Source organism: Uloborus diversus, chromosome 3 (assembly GCF_026930045.1).
Source record: "Uloborus diversus isolate 005 chromosome 3, Udiv.v.3.1, whole genome shotgun sequence".
Classification (NCBI taxonomy): Eukaryota; Metazoa; Arthropoda; class Arachnida; order Araneae; family Uloboridae; genus Uloborus; species Uloborus diversus.
In genome coordinates this window covers 175,103,607-175,118,980 of record NC_072733.1, presented here as the reverse complement: position 1 = coordinate 175,118,980, position 15,374 = coordinate 175,103,607, and the positions used below count along the sequence as shown (strand labels likewise).

General features: G+C 31.3%; 1 protein-coding gene across 1 annotated transcript in view; it reads left to right on the top strand.

The window, feature by feature from the left end:
• Window positions 1–14,613, top strand: part of LOC129219301 (homeobox protein Nkx-6.1-like) — a 191,707-nt gene extending 177,094 nt beyond the window's left edge. Inside the window, exon 3 of the mRNA XM_054853644.1 lies at window positions 12,990–14,613. Coding sequence (XP_054709619.1) covers window positions 12,990–13,604 — 615 coding nt within the window. The 3' untranslated portion in view covers window positions 13,605–14,613. The remainder of the gene's footprint in view (window positions 1–12,989) is intronic.
• The last annotated feature ends 761 nt before the right edge of the window (window positions 14,614–15,374 follow it).

Here is a 15,374-nt window from a genome sequence, read left to right as displayed (position 1 = left end):
AGGAGTAGTTTCCTAGTTAGTACTAAAAAGGGGCGTATCGATATGGTAAAAAATGCGTGCGACGAAGACGCTAAGCTAATCAAGGCGCAAAAGATATATTAAATGGATTTTTTTTTTAATTTCATGATGTTGAAAAACTTTGAAAGTGCTTAATTTTTCAACAAATCTCACAGCTACTTTTAAATATTTATTCACAGAAACATTTACTTCAAATGAGTGCATTGAAAAGAAATGTGTATAAACGCCAACGTTTTTCATTCAGGTTTCGTACACAGCTAGCATGTACAGTGCGAAGTTAGAGCTTATACGAATAACATTTAAAATACGTGTAATTGAATCGTATTGAGCATCACATCAAAAATTAAAAAAAATAAATGAATATTAAAAGAAGTTTATATTTCAGTTAATAATAACTTCAATTGAACGTCATATTATTTTCTTTATACTATTTTCTAACGCATAGAATATCTTATATTTTAATATAAGATTATATTTACATATTTGTAAAATGAATAATTTTTTAAGGGAAAATTGTGTCTTTTGAGGGATTTTTTTCAAAAATAAGTTCAAAATTCTAATAATAAAATATTATGATATTAATGGTATGCGATAATTAATTGAAAGGAATGCCTTTGCGATGTGCTTATGGACTGATGAATCCAACATTAACATTATAATCAGCAACCGCTAAAAATGGACGAGCTTTAAAAAAAAAAAAAAACACGTAAAAATGGAAGTTAGTTAAAATTGTTTTTTGCTTTGAAAAAAACTTTACTTAGATGCATAAAGCATAATCTAAATAAGTAGAAGCATAACCTAGCTAAAAGGATTTTTAAATGAAAAAGTTATAAAAAATTAATTTTTGATTTGGAAACGGGTTTCTTTTGATCCCGAGATGGGTGTCTGCAATTTTTTGCTAATTTGTGCTCTTGTAACGAAGTGGATTTTAAATTTACCGTTAAGCACAAAGGTATTTATTTATTTCCATTTCAATATTTTTGCCTCATACTTTTGATGGAAATTGCACACACGTTTCATCAGTGTTTTATAAAATTGGTTTTTCCGAGGGAAAAAAAGAAACTGCGCTAAAAAGAAGAAAAAAATACAACGCGAAACACATTAGACTGCTATTTTATGTACTAGCACAGTTCCATTATCTAGGTCTGGAGAGAGTTTATTTTATTTGCAACTTCAAAACATGCAAGCGCACATGTTTTGCGAATGTGTGCTTTTTTAACATGCAGGTATTTTTAATGTATAAAGGTATTTACTCATTCCCAACCCAATATTTCTTGTCGCAAACAATCGATAAAAGTTTGTCACATGTTTCGGTGTTACAGGTTGTCACTTTTTCTGTGCAAAAAAAAAAAAAAGACATGCTGAAAAGTGACTAAAAATACAACGCGAAAAATATTGAACAAGTTGTTTTATGAACATTGTGTTTCATTTTCTTGATCTGAAGAACCAATAATTTCCTTGTAACTTCTAAACACACGTGTGCATATTTCATTACTAGTTCGTGACAAATGAACAAAGTTGAATTTGTCAGTAAAAATTAACTTCATTAAATAATTTTAAAATACTTTCTGAAAATTGCTTTCACTTATTTTATAAACTGAAATGAATATTTTCTGCATATTGAATGAAAATAAACTTCAAGTTTAAGTTGAAAACAAACAAGATAAAAATTAAGCGAGCTCTTAATCAAATATTTAAAAAAGCTTAAGTACATAAACAGTTTGTTTAAGCATAATTAGCTGACCGCTATCTTATTTGCGAGTAAAAATAATCCCGACTTTATTATAAATTCCATAAGAAATATACCACGAAAAATGTACTTACTCATTTTCACAAAAAAAAAATAACTGTTACTTTTCTGTTTGTTCAACGTGCAAACATTTCTGTTTGCATTTGTGATTTTTCTACAAAACAAAAATAAAACCTTTCTGGCTCACAAGAAGACCAACTTGGTTTCATTTGTTTCAAATACATTCAACATGGATAAGTTATCCAAATAATCTCTGTTTGCATTTTAACGATAAATATATTTAATTTCATTGTTAGCGCTTGCACCTTATTCTTTTGTCAATAAAAGAATTTTTACTCACTTTACGATTCCAGTTTATGAAGAATTACATTTCAGAATTAATTCCCCATATTTCATCCAGTTTTTCTCAACACCGTTCAAATGTGCGAAGATTTGCATTAAGTCAACATTGCTCAAATATCTTAAATATAATAATACTTTAACAACAAATAACATTTTACTTTACTGATATTCTCACAGTAGTGTTGCTTTTCTGAAAAAAGAAAACTTACATATTTGCGTAGTATTTACCATGAACAATCTAGTAATAAATAGAACTGTCAAATAAATTTCAAAATTCAACTTAATTCACTTTCCCAGTTACTTTTGTAACTGCTTGAAATTCAAAGCAGTTTTTATTTCTTTATTTAGTTTCCATACGTTCCTTCAATGTTTACAAAAGTTTATTGGTATTGTACTAAGTTCTTGCTTTATTTGAAATGTGTTTATACCACGTAATCTTGGCATCTGGGCCTACGAATTTTTCCGTGGAAATTAATTTAACTTTCACGAAAAACATCCGATTTATGGTGTATTTAAGAGAATTAAACTGTTTGCACGCTTGTTAAAAGACCCAATTTTTAATCTTATGTAATGTTTGCTATTCAGCTCCGAATTTGATTTCTTTCAAAATGAATTTGACTTGGCATCCTACTGGAAACAATCATATCGTAATGTAAGTGCTAAAAGGTAACTTCTGGAATAAGACGACGTCATTCAAAAACTAAGAAGATGGTAATTTTACATTGCTAAATGCATGGTTTATAATCCATTGTATTTTAAAGAAATTTATATCTGTTGATGCATATATTTGTAAATTACAGTATCTGAGCAGCAGTAATGATTTTTTTTCTATTAATGAATTGAAATTACTTCAAATTTTAATGCAATATTTAATCTCGATTCCCATGCAAATTTTTCGTCATCAAAGGTATCGTTGCAAATACTGTATGTTTAATTAGTTTAGTTATATTTTAAATAAAAGAGTGAGATAAATTTTATGAGAAGCTAATAGCACATGATGTTACAAAAGTTTAACAATAACTCTAGAATTATTCACATTCTATTAAAATCACTTAAGTTTTTAGTTTGTATCTCAATACAAGTAACTTCAGTGGCACTATAATTTTATTTTCGAATCAACTTTACAAATTAAATTTATTCAAAAATACAAAATGAACGCTTTCAATAAAAGAGCAATATTTGTATTGCATATTGAATTGATTTCAAAATACATTTGTAAATATATACTAACTGTGAGTAACTATTCTAAAACTAAAATTCAAAGCGATTTTTTTTAATAATCAAAATAATCATGCTCAGCTTTAACTCACATGGAAATAATGCTTACAATATTTCCACTTTCATATCACACAAATTTGAAGATATCACTTATTTTTCAGTTTTTGATTTCGAGGGTCATTGCATAATTTGCAGTTAATGCAAAGATTCATAACGTTTTGTAACAAAATGTACTATGAGATGAAGATTGATGTATCGAGGTGTTATAATTAATATGTTTTAAATAAAATGTAAATATTAGCACATTTTATAAGAAAATGATGATTTGAAAGAAGAAATATATTCCTGGTTGCACACGTATAAAGCATCGAGATTATAACTTTTCTTTCTTGATTTTTTTATTTATTAATTCATTATTTCTTTTTCTTTTACAATTTTTATTTTTATTCTGCTATTGAAACCTCTGAAAAGTAATGAACGCAAACTTCGTTACATAAGCGTTTAATGAACGTCTTAAAATAGTTGGAACTATTTTAAAACATTTATTAAATGAAGCATACTTCCTTGGAAAGTAATCCAAACTCATTATTATATCATCAATAAATAAAGTCATTTACGGATTGAAGCATGACAATGAGCGTCAAGAAGAGCAAAGGTATTCATAAACAAGTAAACTGCTAAAATGAAAATGATTTCATTTCCTTCACACAATCAAACTTAAAAAAAATATTGCAGTTTAAGTATAAAGATGATTACCGGAAACAATTGGGAACATTTATCTTATTCTTTGTGCATAATTCTCAAATGCAATACATACTTACTATCGAATTAGCGAATGTAATTAATATTTCTTCGTTTTGCAATGTATTTATGCTGAGATTTATTAGGATTAAACATTTTACTCATTTACGAATTGATCTCAAAAGCGATTTAGTTTTCTGTAAATGATAAATTGTGTTACACATTTTTTAAAAATATTTGAAAAAAACTATAAAAATATCATACTCTCTCTCAAAGACCATTTATTCATCGCTACGAGGTTTTTAACTTCTGACACAGACGTACTTCTTTTTTCTTAATTGGCGTGAAATGAACGGAATATCTTTAAGAGAAACTTCGCCACTTTGGCGGAATTCATCCTTTTTTTTTCTCTCTCTCTTTTTTCCCCCGAAATAATTCACTTCACTCCTAACAGCGACGGGTGCTCGAAAAGTTTTAATTATTGAGCTCCTAGGGCCTCTGTCTCGCGCAGTAGATGATACCCTGTTTTTAAGGATGGGCCATTACGTACGGAGCAAGCTTTCTCCCCAGAACACCACATTAATCAAAATGTCAGCTCGCTAGCAGCCAAACAACCACCGCAACAGCAGCAAGAAATGTAGCAAAAGAAGCCACCTCGAAGATCGTTTTCCGCCAACTATAAATACAACGGGTGTCTAGGCACTTATCAACAAGCAAGACCTCTATTGCAAAGAAGCCCATGCATTTCGACGCCTCGACGCTTTCATGATTTACTAATGCTTCATCCGGTTGCCTGACACGCGACGCTGCTGCAGTGTGAGGAAGATTTTTTGCTCTCGCTCACAGATTCTTCCCGGCTTTTCGTCAGCTAAACTTCAGGAAAAAAATCTTCTCTTGCTCCTGGAGCACGTCTACTGGGCTGTTTTCTTTATGAATGGGAGATTTTTTTTTCTACAGGCATTCAATTTGAAGAGAAAAATCTGTCGTGAGCAGTCGGATTTCGATTTATTCTTGCTCTTATGTATATAAAGGAGTCTTTTTTAGGAAGAAGCTATCAAGTTTTAAGTGGCAAATTAGGATTGATTCAAATGAACTTATGACTTAACACCACAATACTTCAGTAGTTTAAAGAAAGTCAGCGGTGTTCGGTACAAATGTGCTCTGAAAATTGAGTACACGATCTGTGAATTTACCCGCATCATTACCAGAGACATTTGCTAATGTGGGTTTTTTTTCTTTTTTTTTTTTTTTTTTGCATGTCATGAAAATACGTCTTGAATGTTATTTAGAGAAGTGAAATACATTTTGGAAGAATGAAATGTACAAAAACAATAAGACCGTAATAATAGTCAATTCCATAAAGAACTAACTTCCCGCCAAAATCAGCTAAACTACATAAAAGAAAGGAAAAAAAAAAATTCTCTTGCTCCTGCAGCACGTCTACTAGTCTGTTTTATGAATGGTTTCTTTTTATTGTTATTATTTTACGGGAATTTATTTGAACCAAAAATCTGTCATGGACAGGCGGATTTCAATTTAATCTTGCTTTTATATAAATGAAAAAGTCTTTTTTTTTTTACAAAAAGCGATTAAATTTTAAGTGTCAAATTAGGATTGATTTAATTAAAAGTATGGCTTAATACACTGCAATATTTCAGTAGTCTGAAATGAAAACAACGCTGTTAGTTGAGAGCGCAGTACATAGAGTGCGCTCTGAAAGTTGAGTACACGTTCTGCGAATTTCCAAAGAGATATTGCTAGACTTTTTGAATTTAATTTTTTATTTTTAAGGCGCAGAAAAATACCCTTTCACATTGTTTATATGAGTGAAATTCATTTTGGAGGAGTGAAATGCAACAAAATAATAAAACCGAAATGCTGGTCAATTCCATGAATCAAAAAAAGCAACTTTATAAAGATTGGGATGGATGATGTGAGGGAAAGAAGAGTTGTGCTACTATTTTGAGTTTTAGCCTTAAGAGATAAGAAATTTTTGCCCATAATGCATTGCGTGAAGATTCGTTTGACTTAATTTTTGAGACGTATTTTACATTTTCAATACTTAGAATAAGCCTGTTGGTATGTATCTGATTTTTCCCATATGCAAAACTAGAGAAATATAATAGTAAAAAGACATTCTGAATAACTGCATTTACAGCCTAAAATTTCTGACTTTGAAATATAATTTTATTTAGTATTTTCAATGGATGGGCGTAGTTCTACAAAATGTGCTTCTAGTGCTCAGTTTTTCTATTTTGTATGTAGTTTCATAACTTCAAACCACTTTTTTTTTTGCAAGTTTGTAACTTACTACACTTAATTTCTTTCGATGTACAGTTGTCATCGATTATACTTGCAACCAGGGCTTAATTTTTAACAAAAGAACTGTAAGAGCCCCATAGTCTTCAGAACTTATTTTTATGCGTAAATAGCATGAGCTCCGTTTGATTCGTAAAACTATAAGTAAATTTGAATAGAAGTACAGTTCCTGTGAGCTCCCAAGCAAATTAAACCCAGATTAGTTATTTACTTACGTAAATATTTTCTTTACATAAGCCCGCTATCCACTCCATATCGCAGCTCTAACTAGGCAGTAACTGTTTAAAAATCCTTAACAACTTAATTATAATAATGCAAATATTCAGCAAGCATAGCCGTCTTCCCCGTGAAGAATAGAGCCAACAGAAATTTTGTGCGTTCAACGAAACTTAAAATTTTATAGAATTCTACGAAGGACATGTCTGACAAAAGTGAAGAAGTTATTGATTAAAACCTTTTAGAGGATAATAAACTTTTGTTTCCACAGTTACTCTCTAAAGCAAAACCCCAGTAGGTTAGGAATTTAAAACTTGAACGTTAACAAATCATACCTATTAAGCCTCATTTTGAAAACAGTAAAAAAGTGTGAGGGGAAAAAGAGTGAAAAAGTCACCAAAGTAAAAGCATCATATGAATTAAAGGGAAAACATTTTACAAGCGAAAAATATTTTTGGAAAATCTTCATCACACGAGCACTAACAAGTGACTGCAAATAGGTTAGCTTTCTGGCAGCAATAATGACAAGTAATATCACCAAAAATTTAGCTTCAAATTTATCCTCACATTTAAAGAGAAACGCCAAGTGCCCTTTTACCTTCACACGTGATAAACAGACACTCAATCATGAAGTCGCGTATTTTTTAGGAACCATTATTAGCTGGTTCCTCCCGCGACAGGCGCTATCACTTTCTACGAGTGTTATGTATATTTATCTAGGGATGACGGAAAAAGTGAGAAGAAAGAAAGCCTTGAGGTTTTACTGCACCTCCAGTGGATTAGAATTCCCTTATCACGAAAAATTACAAACACACGTCAAAAGCTACCATTAGAAAAAACAAGAAACGAAAGAAGAGAAAAAAATAGGAACATCAAGAACATCAGCAAGAAGCTTGGCAGTAAAGTTTTGCACGAAGAAAGAAATTCTGAAGCTGGCAAAAAGCTTATATTTAACTCGTCCCCAAAAACTCGCCTCCTGATTGCTTATCTCCGAAAGTATCATGATCTAACTCCATCTTCTATGTTCCACAGTTGCAAAGAACTGCTTCATATAAACCGCGCGGCAATGTAGGAATGTTGGTGGGAAGATGTCTGTTTGAAAGATGGTTACACTTGTTGATAGGCAAGCAGGACTTGGGGGAAAGGTTGCATTATTTACAGTTGAAGCATAGTTGATATACGCAGGGATTACCGAGTCTCCAGACATGGTCATAAATTTTGATTTTTGCAGAAATGGGGAAGGACGGACAGCTTGTCATTGCTGTTGAAATGTAAAAACTTGATGACGATTTTTGCTCGATTGCTCCCTTTACCAAGGATCAAGAAACCATTTCTGCGGGAAACGGGAAATTCCCTCTTCTGTGTCAAATAAAGGCCCGCGGTTTTTCCCCTTAGTATTTTTGCGCGTTTCGGAAATGATTTTCAACGAATGGATTTTAAATGCTAGTACATGTTTCTCTTATACATGTACTTTAGAAACTTGAGAAAACTATTTTGCTTTAGACTTGGAGGAAATGTAAAATGCGGGTCTATGAAAGGAGGACGCTATTATTGAAGCTATTTTAAAAGAGCTATCAGTATAATGCAAAAAATAATCTAAGAATTTTGTGCTGAGATGTATATACTGAAAATGCCAGCATTGAAAAAAAAACCTCTTAAATAAAAGGTTTAATATGCAATTTTAATTACTTCTATATGTAACTTAGTTACTTAAGTGCAAAAATATCAAATTTTACTTTACACGTTGAAATCTTAGCTTCTGCAAAAGTAAAAGTACGAATTCCATAGTATTTCACAGGTAATGAATTGTAATTGATTTCTTCCCTAAAATCGAAATTTTTCAAGAAAAAGTTTTCGAAAACGGAAAAAAGAAAAATAAATATGTAAATGCATTTACAGATATACAGAAGTAAGATTGTAATTTTGGAAGGAAAGTTATAGGAAAAATGGAGAAAAATGTAACCGCTTATAAGTTTATAATACTTTTCCTCTAATTAAAAATGTTAAAAGTATTTTTTCATCCACATTATTTTTCAATTTCTTCTGCTTGCTAATTTATAATGCTAATTGCTGAATTTCTAATCGTCAAATGTCGTATCGTTCTAATCGTCGTATACATAAAATAGTCCATCTAGTTCAGACGACCGGGAGTTACACAAATATTTGATTTCAATTGGTTTAATGTATGTTGTGTTAGGCTATACGTAAAATTATTAATACAGTTCGTCACATTCCAAAATGTACTTATATTTTTTTTTAATTCTAATAAAAGGCCATTCCGTAGTACTATCTAAAACGGTAAAATCTTGATACTTCGAAAACACAATTTTATTATTCTTTCATCTATTCAGTTGTTCCACCAAATGATTAATATCCAGCCGTTTCTTCTTGTTCTGAAGCAATGATCGAGCATTCTGAGCTCTATTCTTTTTCACACCAGAGGCGATCTTCCATGCTGCTTTTTAACCCGAAAGAAACAATTTTCCTCGCATCAGTCAGTTCTTGAACATTATCCACAAATTTAGAATCCGCGGGTGAGAAATAAAGAACTTGAATTCTCGCAACATTTGGCTGTAAGTGGACACTATAAAAACAAGTCGTGGAAGCTGGAGCTTGCTGGTGTGCCAGTTGGCTGAATGCCGAGCCATCAGTGGAAGTTTCCCTCACAAAGAAAAATGGTAGATGAAAAAAAAGGCAACAGAAGCAATCCCAAATCTTCTGCCAGATGCGTCATTAATAGTACCTGAAAAGATCGATAGAGCGCACGTGAAGCCAAACATCTATCATAAGAAGGCAGACCGAAACAGAGGTACTGTGGTTCCCGAATTGGTGTCTTGATGCACAAGCCGTGTCTGACCTCTTTTGGTTCCAAAATATTTGGTTATCTATGTAAGACATAGCAGTTTTGATGCATTGTCTGACAAAAACTGTTTCAGAATTTTCGAAAGAATCAAGTACTTTATCTGAGTTTTTGTTTTAGGTTTATGATGTTCATATTGAATATAACTTTACTTAGGTTCATTTAAAAATAGTTTTAAAATGTTGCTTACTATAAAAACTTCATCTTATATTCATAAGGTACACATCAAAAGTTAACATAGTTGAAATTCTGAATGAAAAGTGACTTCACGCATTAGTGATGGTTCAATGTTCAACAGTTTGAAAGCAATACTGCCATGAGAAGGTACAACGTAGCTGCAAATGTTTCATCCCCCCCCCCCTTTGTCATCTAATGAACTTTCGACATTTTACAAGCTTTCTTATTTGGTTTTCGCTGAAAATAAATCCCGAAAAATAATTTTAAAACCCTCCAATTCCGACATTTTCCTGTCATTAGCATGGAATTTAAAATACGTTTCTTGAGATATCTCCGAAACTCATTTCTGCAGATACTGTGCTTTACCTTCCCACTGCAGAATAGTGTCTTCTGGTATACAGGCATCCATATATTATTTTTCTGATATAAGCAAAATTCAACTTTGAAATAACTTACTTCATGTTACTAAATCTGATAAATTGTTAATTGAGTGCATGGCGATGTTTTTTGAGAATATTAGTATCAATAATTCAATAACTAAATGTTTCGCTTTGTTATTCTCTTCTTGTTACTGCGGAGTCGTCCAAAAGTAAGCATTATATCTTCTTTTGTTTTTCAACATTATGTTCGTTAAGGGTGAATGCTTGTTATATACAGTTTCCCTAAAGTCTTAAAAGCCATTAGCATCGGTAGAACACTATCCATGTCATAACACAGCTGAACTTTGGGTCATGTTCTCGCGAATGTTTTGCGACAAAACTTCTCTGAATCCCTGAAACCTCAAAACATCTGCAAAAACATGGCGCAGAATTCACCAGTTTTACGACAGTAATGGTGTTCTTCCTAGGTTTATGACTCTTAAGGCTTCAAGGTAAAAGTGAAAAACAATTATTCAACAAAAACTGACATAATGCTGAAAATAAAAGGGAGCGTACGTACACTTTTCATACCACTCTGTACAACTAAAAGTTAAACTACGACCTAAAAAAGCTTACTGAGGAAATGAATTTCCTCAGTAAGCTTTTTTAGGTCTGAGGAAGGACATTTACTAGTCTTCAAATAATAATGTAAGCAAAAGTTGAATTTTTCTCTCCGTTAAAATGCACTAAAATTCAGGTGTTTGTTACGAACGTAAAGCAATTAACATGAGTTACATGATGCTTCAAGAAAACTTTTTTTTTTTTTTTGCTAGATACTATTTTTGGCGAATATTATCAATGCTCCCGTTGTAAATAGTGTACGTACTGCAAAAACTGTGAGTGAAATAAAAACAAAATTTTAAAGTTTTCCAACTCAACTAGTCTAAAAAGTTGGAGAAGTTAAAGCTGTTGTCAAGTCAATGTTATTCGATAAAAGTTCATGCCATTTCATGTCACAAAAATGTTGGTTTATGAGTTATCCTCATACGAGCCTACTACGCAGCTTGTTTTCAAATGTAAATATCCTATTTAATTGCATGTCCCTACTGTGTCTAAAAAATGATACAGAAGCTCCTGAAGACATTGTAAATCAGTATTGGGAATGTAACTGCAATGGGACACCTCTTTGTATACGTTGAAAAATAGTTTGTTGAATTAACATTTTAGGTATTTTAATGTTTGTCATTAATTTTGAAAAATAAAATATTGACAAATCTGACACAGCACTTTTGTCCAGGTTTGATGTAATGATAAAATATCAAAATTGCACAGTTTTTAATTACGTCATTTTTTAAATTTAACTGATAAGTTGTACTAAATTTGGTTTTCTTTTCTCAATCATTCATCTTTTTTTTTTTTTTTTGATGGAGAAAAATGATATGAGGTTATTTTCAAAACGAAACCAAAAACTTTTGAGTTTATAATTTTGTCCATAAGGCGCAAGCCAGTTCAAATATTCGTTTTAGATATAATTACTCGTTTTGATGTGTTTTATCGGGAACAGTATTGATTAACTCCTGTTCGCTCGCTTCACGATTAACGCTTTGTTTGGAGAAAGATCTGAAATTTTTCGATTCTGATCAATACCTTTTAGCTTGATTGTAAACAAATAGATCAAATGAAGTCCATTAAAAAATTAATATACAATCAAAAATAATTTATAAAAAAAAATAGAGAACAAATCACTTACAAACAGGTACCGCATTAAATATGTATGAGTCCAACCATATTAAACAAGACACAATCATGTTTTTCTTTCAATAAATAAAAGAATTGTTTATGTGTATATTAGTCTACTAAAACTTCAAATGTCTTTGCTTAGATATTGCTGTAGGATATCCGTGATCTTTACTAAATATCAATAATGAATATCAAGTAGTATAATTACAAGCACATGAATTGCCTTGTTATTAAAAACCGAGGCAAATCTTGCCCAATTTTTTTATCAATTTCTTTGTATCATTTCCTTTAAAACACAATGGATCGATTTTTCGCTTCCGACGGAGGGATTTGTGATAATTAAGTATTGAAAGGTTTGCCGTTCGCTAGCTTACTTATGCTAAAAAGATTTTATTTTTAACTACTATCTTATTTATTTATTTATTCATTTTTTATCATTTTTAATTTCATTCTATTATTATTTCGTATTTTAAACTATGTTCACAACGGACATTGCTCTAAATTAATTTTCAGATCAAAAACAGAATCCTTTGGCAATAAATTATATATCTTGAGTACTACTTCAATGAGTACTACTTGCGTTTAATCGCGTAAACATGAATATGCGAGTAAATCGCATCTTTAGTAACTTAAATTAGTTATAAACCCTCACATAAAACTAAATACTAGAAATTACTGCGGAAATGCAGATTTAAGATGCTCGTTGACATTAAATCAAAAATAGCTTTAGTAGCACATTTCAAACATGGTTTATTTCTTGTGCTTGGATGTGATACTTATTAATCGCATCAAATAAATAAAATTTGATTTCGTACCTCGAAGTTCACGAAATTTGTCATCCAGATGATGTTTTTCCTCCATTCACAGTTGAATTTCTTTTTAGTAGAAAACAAAATTTAAATGCTTAAGACAAGCACATATTCTTACGTTTTGAATTTTACTATAAAGATAGTTTCTACCTTTTCTTCCTTTATTGCTCGTTCGTAAACAAAATAATGACAGTGCCATAAAATTTTCAAACATTTACGTATGCTGTATTTAATGGTTCTCAACGTAAATTTGATCTAGTACAGTGTTTTAGCTGTGTCCTAATAAGAGTTATCTATTAACAGTACACATTTCTAGATGGCATAGTACAAGCGTTACCTAATTGATAATTACCAATGGAATTTTTTAATCACTGTCATCCAAGAAATTCTAAAATCACAATCTTGTAATGTAGTAACTCTCTTTTTTTTTTCTTCTCTAGGTAAAAATTTGGTTCCAGAACCGAAGAACTAAATGGAAAAAACAGGAAAACATATCAAATGCCGAAGCTGCCGAGCACAAACATACGAATGAAAAACCAAGTCCTGGAGGAAAAGTGAAAAGTAGTAAATCCTCCAAAACTTCCAACAAAAGTAACTTTGCAAATGCCTCTTCCACAAATCCAGAGACTACAGCTACTGCGCCAGGAAATGCCAATGGTGGCAGTAGTGTCCCAGTTACGAATGGCAAAGTTTCTGGGGACTTATGCAATGGATTGTCTCTAGATGCCATGGATCTTGCTAGCGATCCTCCTCAACAGACTGAAAATTGCACTAATTTGACAATCTCTCGAATATCTGAAGAACCTTCTTCAATGGATGCCCAAGGTGATGATGAAGAACGGTGTGTTTCAGCTTCCTTTGAATCTTCGCACAGTCCTAGTCAAGAAAGTCAAGGGGAGTTTCACTATTCATTTTTGGGCAACACACAAAAAGATAGGCTAACATCTGATCGTAATTCTCCTATCCAGCTTGTCGATCCTTCCCTGTGCAACGGTCCTTTTCCGGTACAAAACTGTGAAGATCAGGAAATGGATGAATCTAGAGAACGTCACTGATACATCCGTCATTTTTGTTTTCTTGATTAAGAAGCTAAAATATTTATCTAGCCAATATTGGTTGCCTTCCACGTCTATATATCCATAGCAGACTAAATTCATGTTAAGGATGTTAAATTCTGAACTGTGTAGGGACGATATGATCGCGAGAAAACAGCTCATCAGAAACCTTGAATCGTAAAATATTCATTACATTCTACCTTTTATTTCTCGTTTCATAAAAAAAACAATGATGTGTTTCGTCATTATTTAGAACAATATCAACTTATTTTAATTAAATATCCGAACGAAATAATTTTACACTTTAATTAAGTTTTACGAATTATCATACTTCATATTTTATATCTTTTTGAGCATATGTAACAACATTTTCAAACGTTTCAGCAAGTCACAAGTTGGGCAATCTGTTCTGATTCAAGATAAAAACGCCTATTGACTAAACGGTGAAAACTTACGTGGTTTTTGAAGTTCAATAGGGACACTGGGCCTGACAAATATGAACTTCGCTTCAGTCACAATTTCAGCATTTCTTGTTCATCTTGCTGTTACCCCCTAAGCACTGATGCAGAATCAAAATCTGAACATCATCATCTGATTTTAACATTTCAAAGCCTTCATCTTCAACAGTGCTGTGCAATGAGCTTTTCCTAATTCTAATTTCATATGAAGAATTATTCCATAAAGAAGGTGGTTGTGATATAACAGTAAAAAAAGGTAAATATGGGATGAATTATGGTGTATCAATTCCTTCTTATACTACACAGAGTAAATAAATCAGAACTTTATAGACATAGTGTATAATATATTTCTATCTTTTTAAATGAAGGCCAGAATATTGACGTACAAGGTGTTAGAACTTAGGTGGGCCTTTCAGGGGTTCTTCTGCCTTATGAGAATACTTTTTTTCTCTTTAAAACCAATGCTGTTGACCGGAAATCTGTTTTCCTGCCACGCAGCTCTTTCGTTTCTGTGTTGCATGTTTGTGAAGTTGCAGAGAATAAAATTATTGTAGACACTGTTATATATTATTGTCTAGAATTTCTTTCTTTATGAACATTTAAAGAGGTAAACTAAATTAGAATAAGAACCAAATGTTCTTATCCTACCACTGTTATATTATTTAAAATATTTATGATTTGTGCACAAATAAATATAAAAAACGTTGCGAAAGCAAAAAGTTTGTTATTTTTAAGTTCTTTATTTTACAATTAGATATTTCGCTGTGATTTACGAGCAAAAAATATCAATTTAGTTCTAACCAATTTTAACTATTATGCAGTTAATACGTTTTAAACTTAAATTTTCTAAATTTTATTTTAGTTTTAAATTTACTCAACACACGTAATTATAATACATATGAAATATAATATTTTAAAATGGGGCTTCACAATACAATTGCAAATGATGTTAGTAGTTATGCATCAACTACTTCCCTTATATTAAAAGATGAATTTAAGCCTTTATCATAGAAAGTTGCCACCAAACACATTTTCAAAATTTTAATTAGAGCTCACATTTCAGCCTAGATAGTATCTTAACTGAAAATCATCTTTAAATTCCTAATTAGTGAAAAATGAAAACTTGATTCTTAAAAATTAAAAAATAACGATGATTTTTTAATGTAGGGGACAAAGAGTTCTTCAAAAACAAACTTTTGGTAAAAGCTTATTGATCATTACCCTCAGAAAACTTTAAAAAATAGATTTATTTGCATTTTAACAGCCCAGTTAATGTCACTAAAATGAAAAAAAAAAAACAAAAAAATAAAGT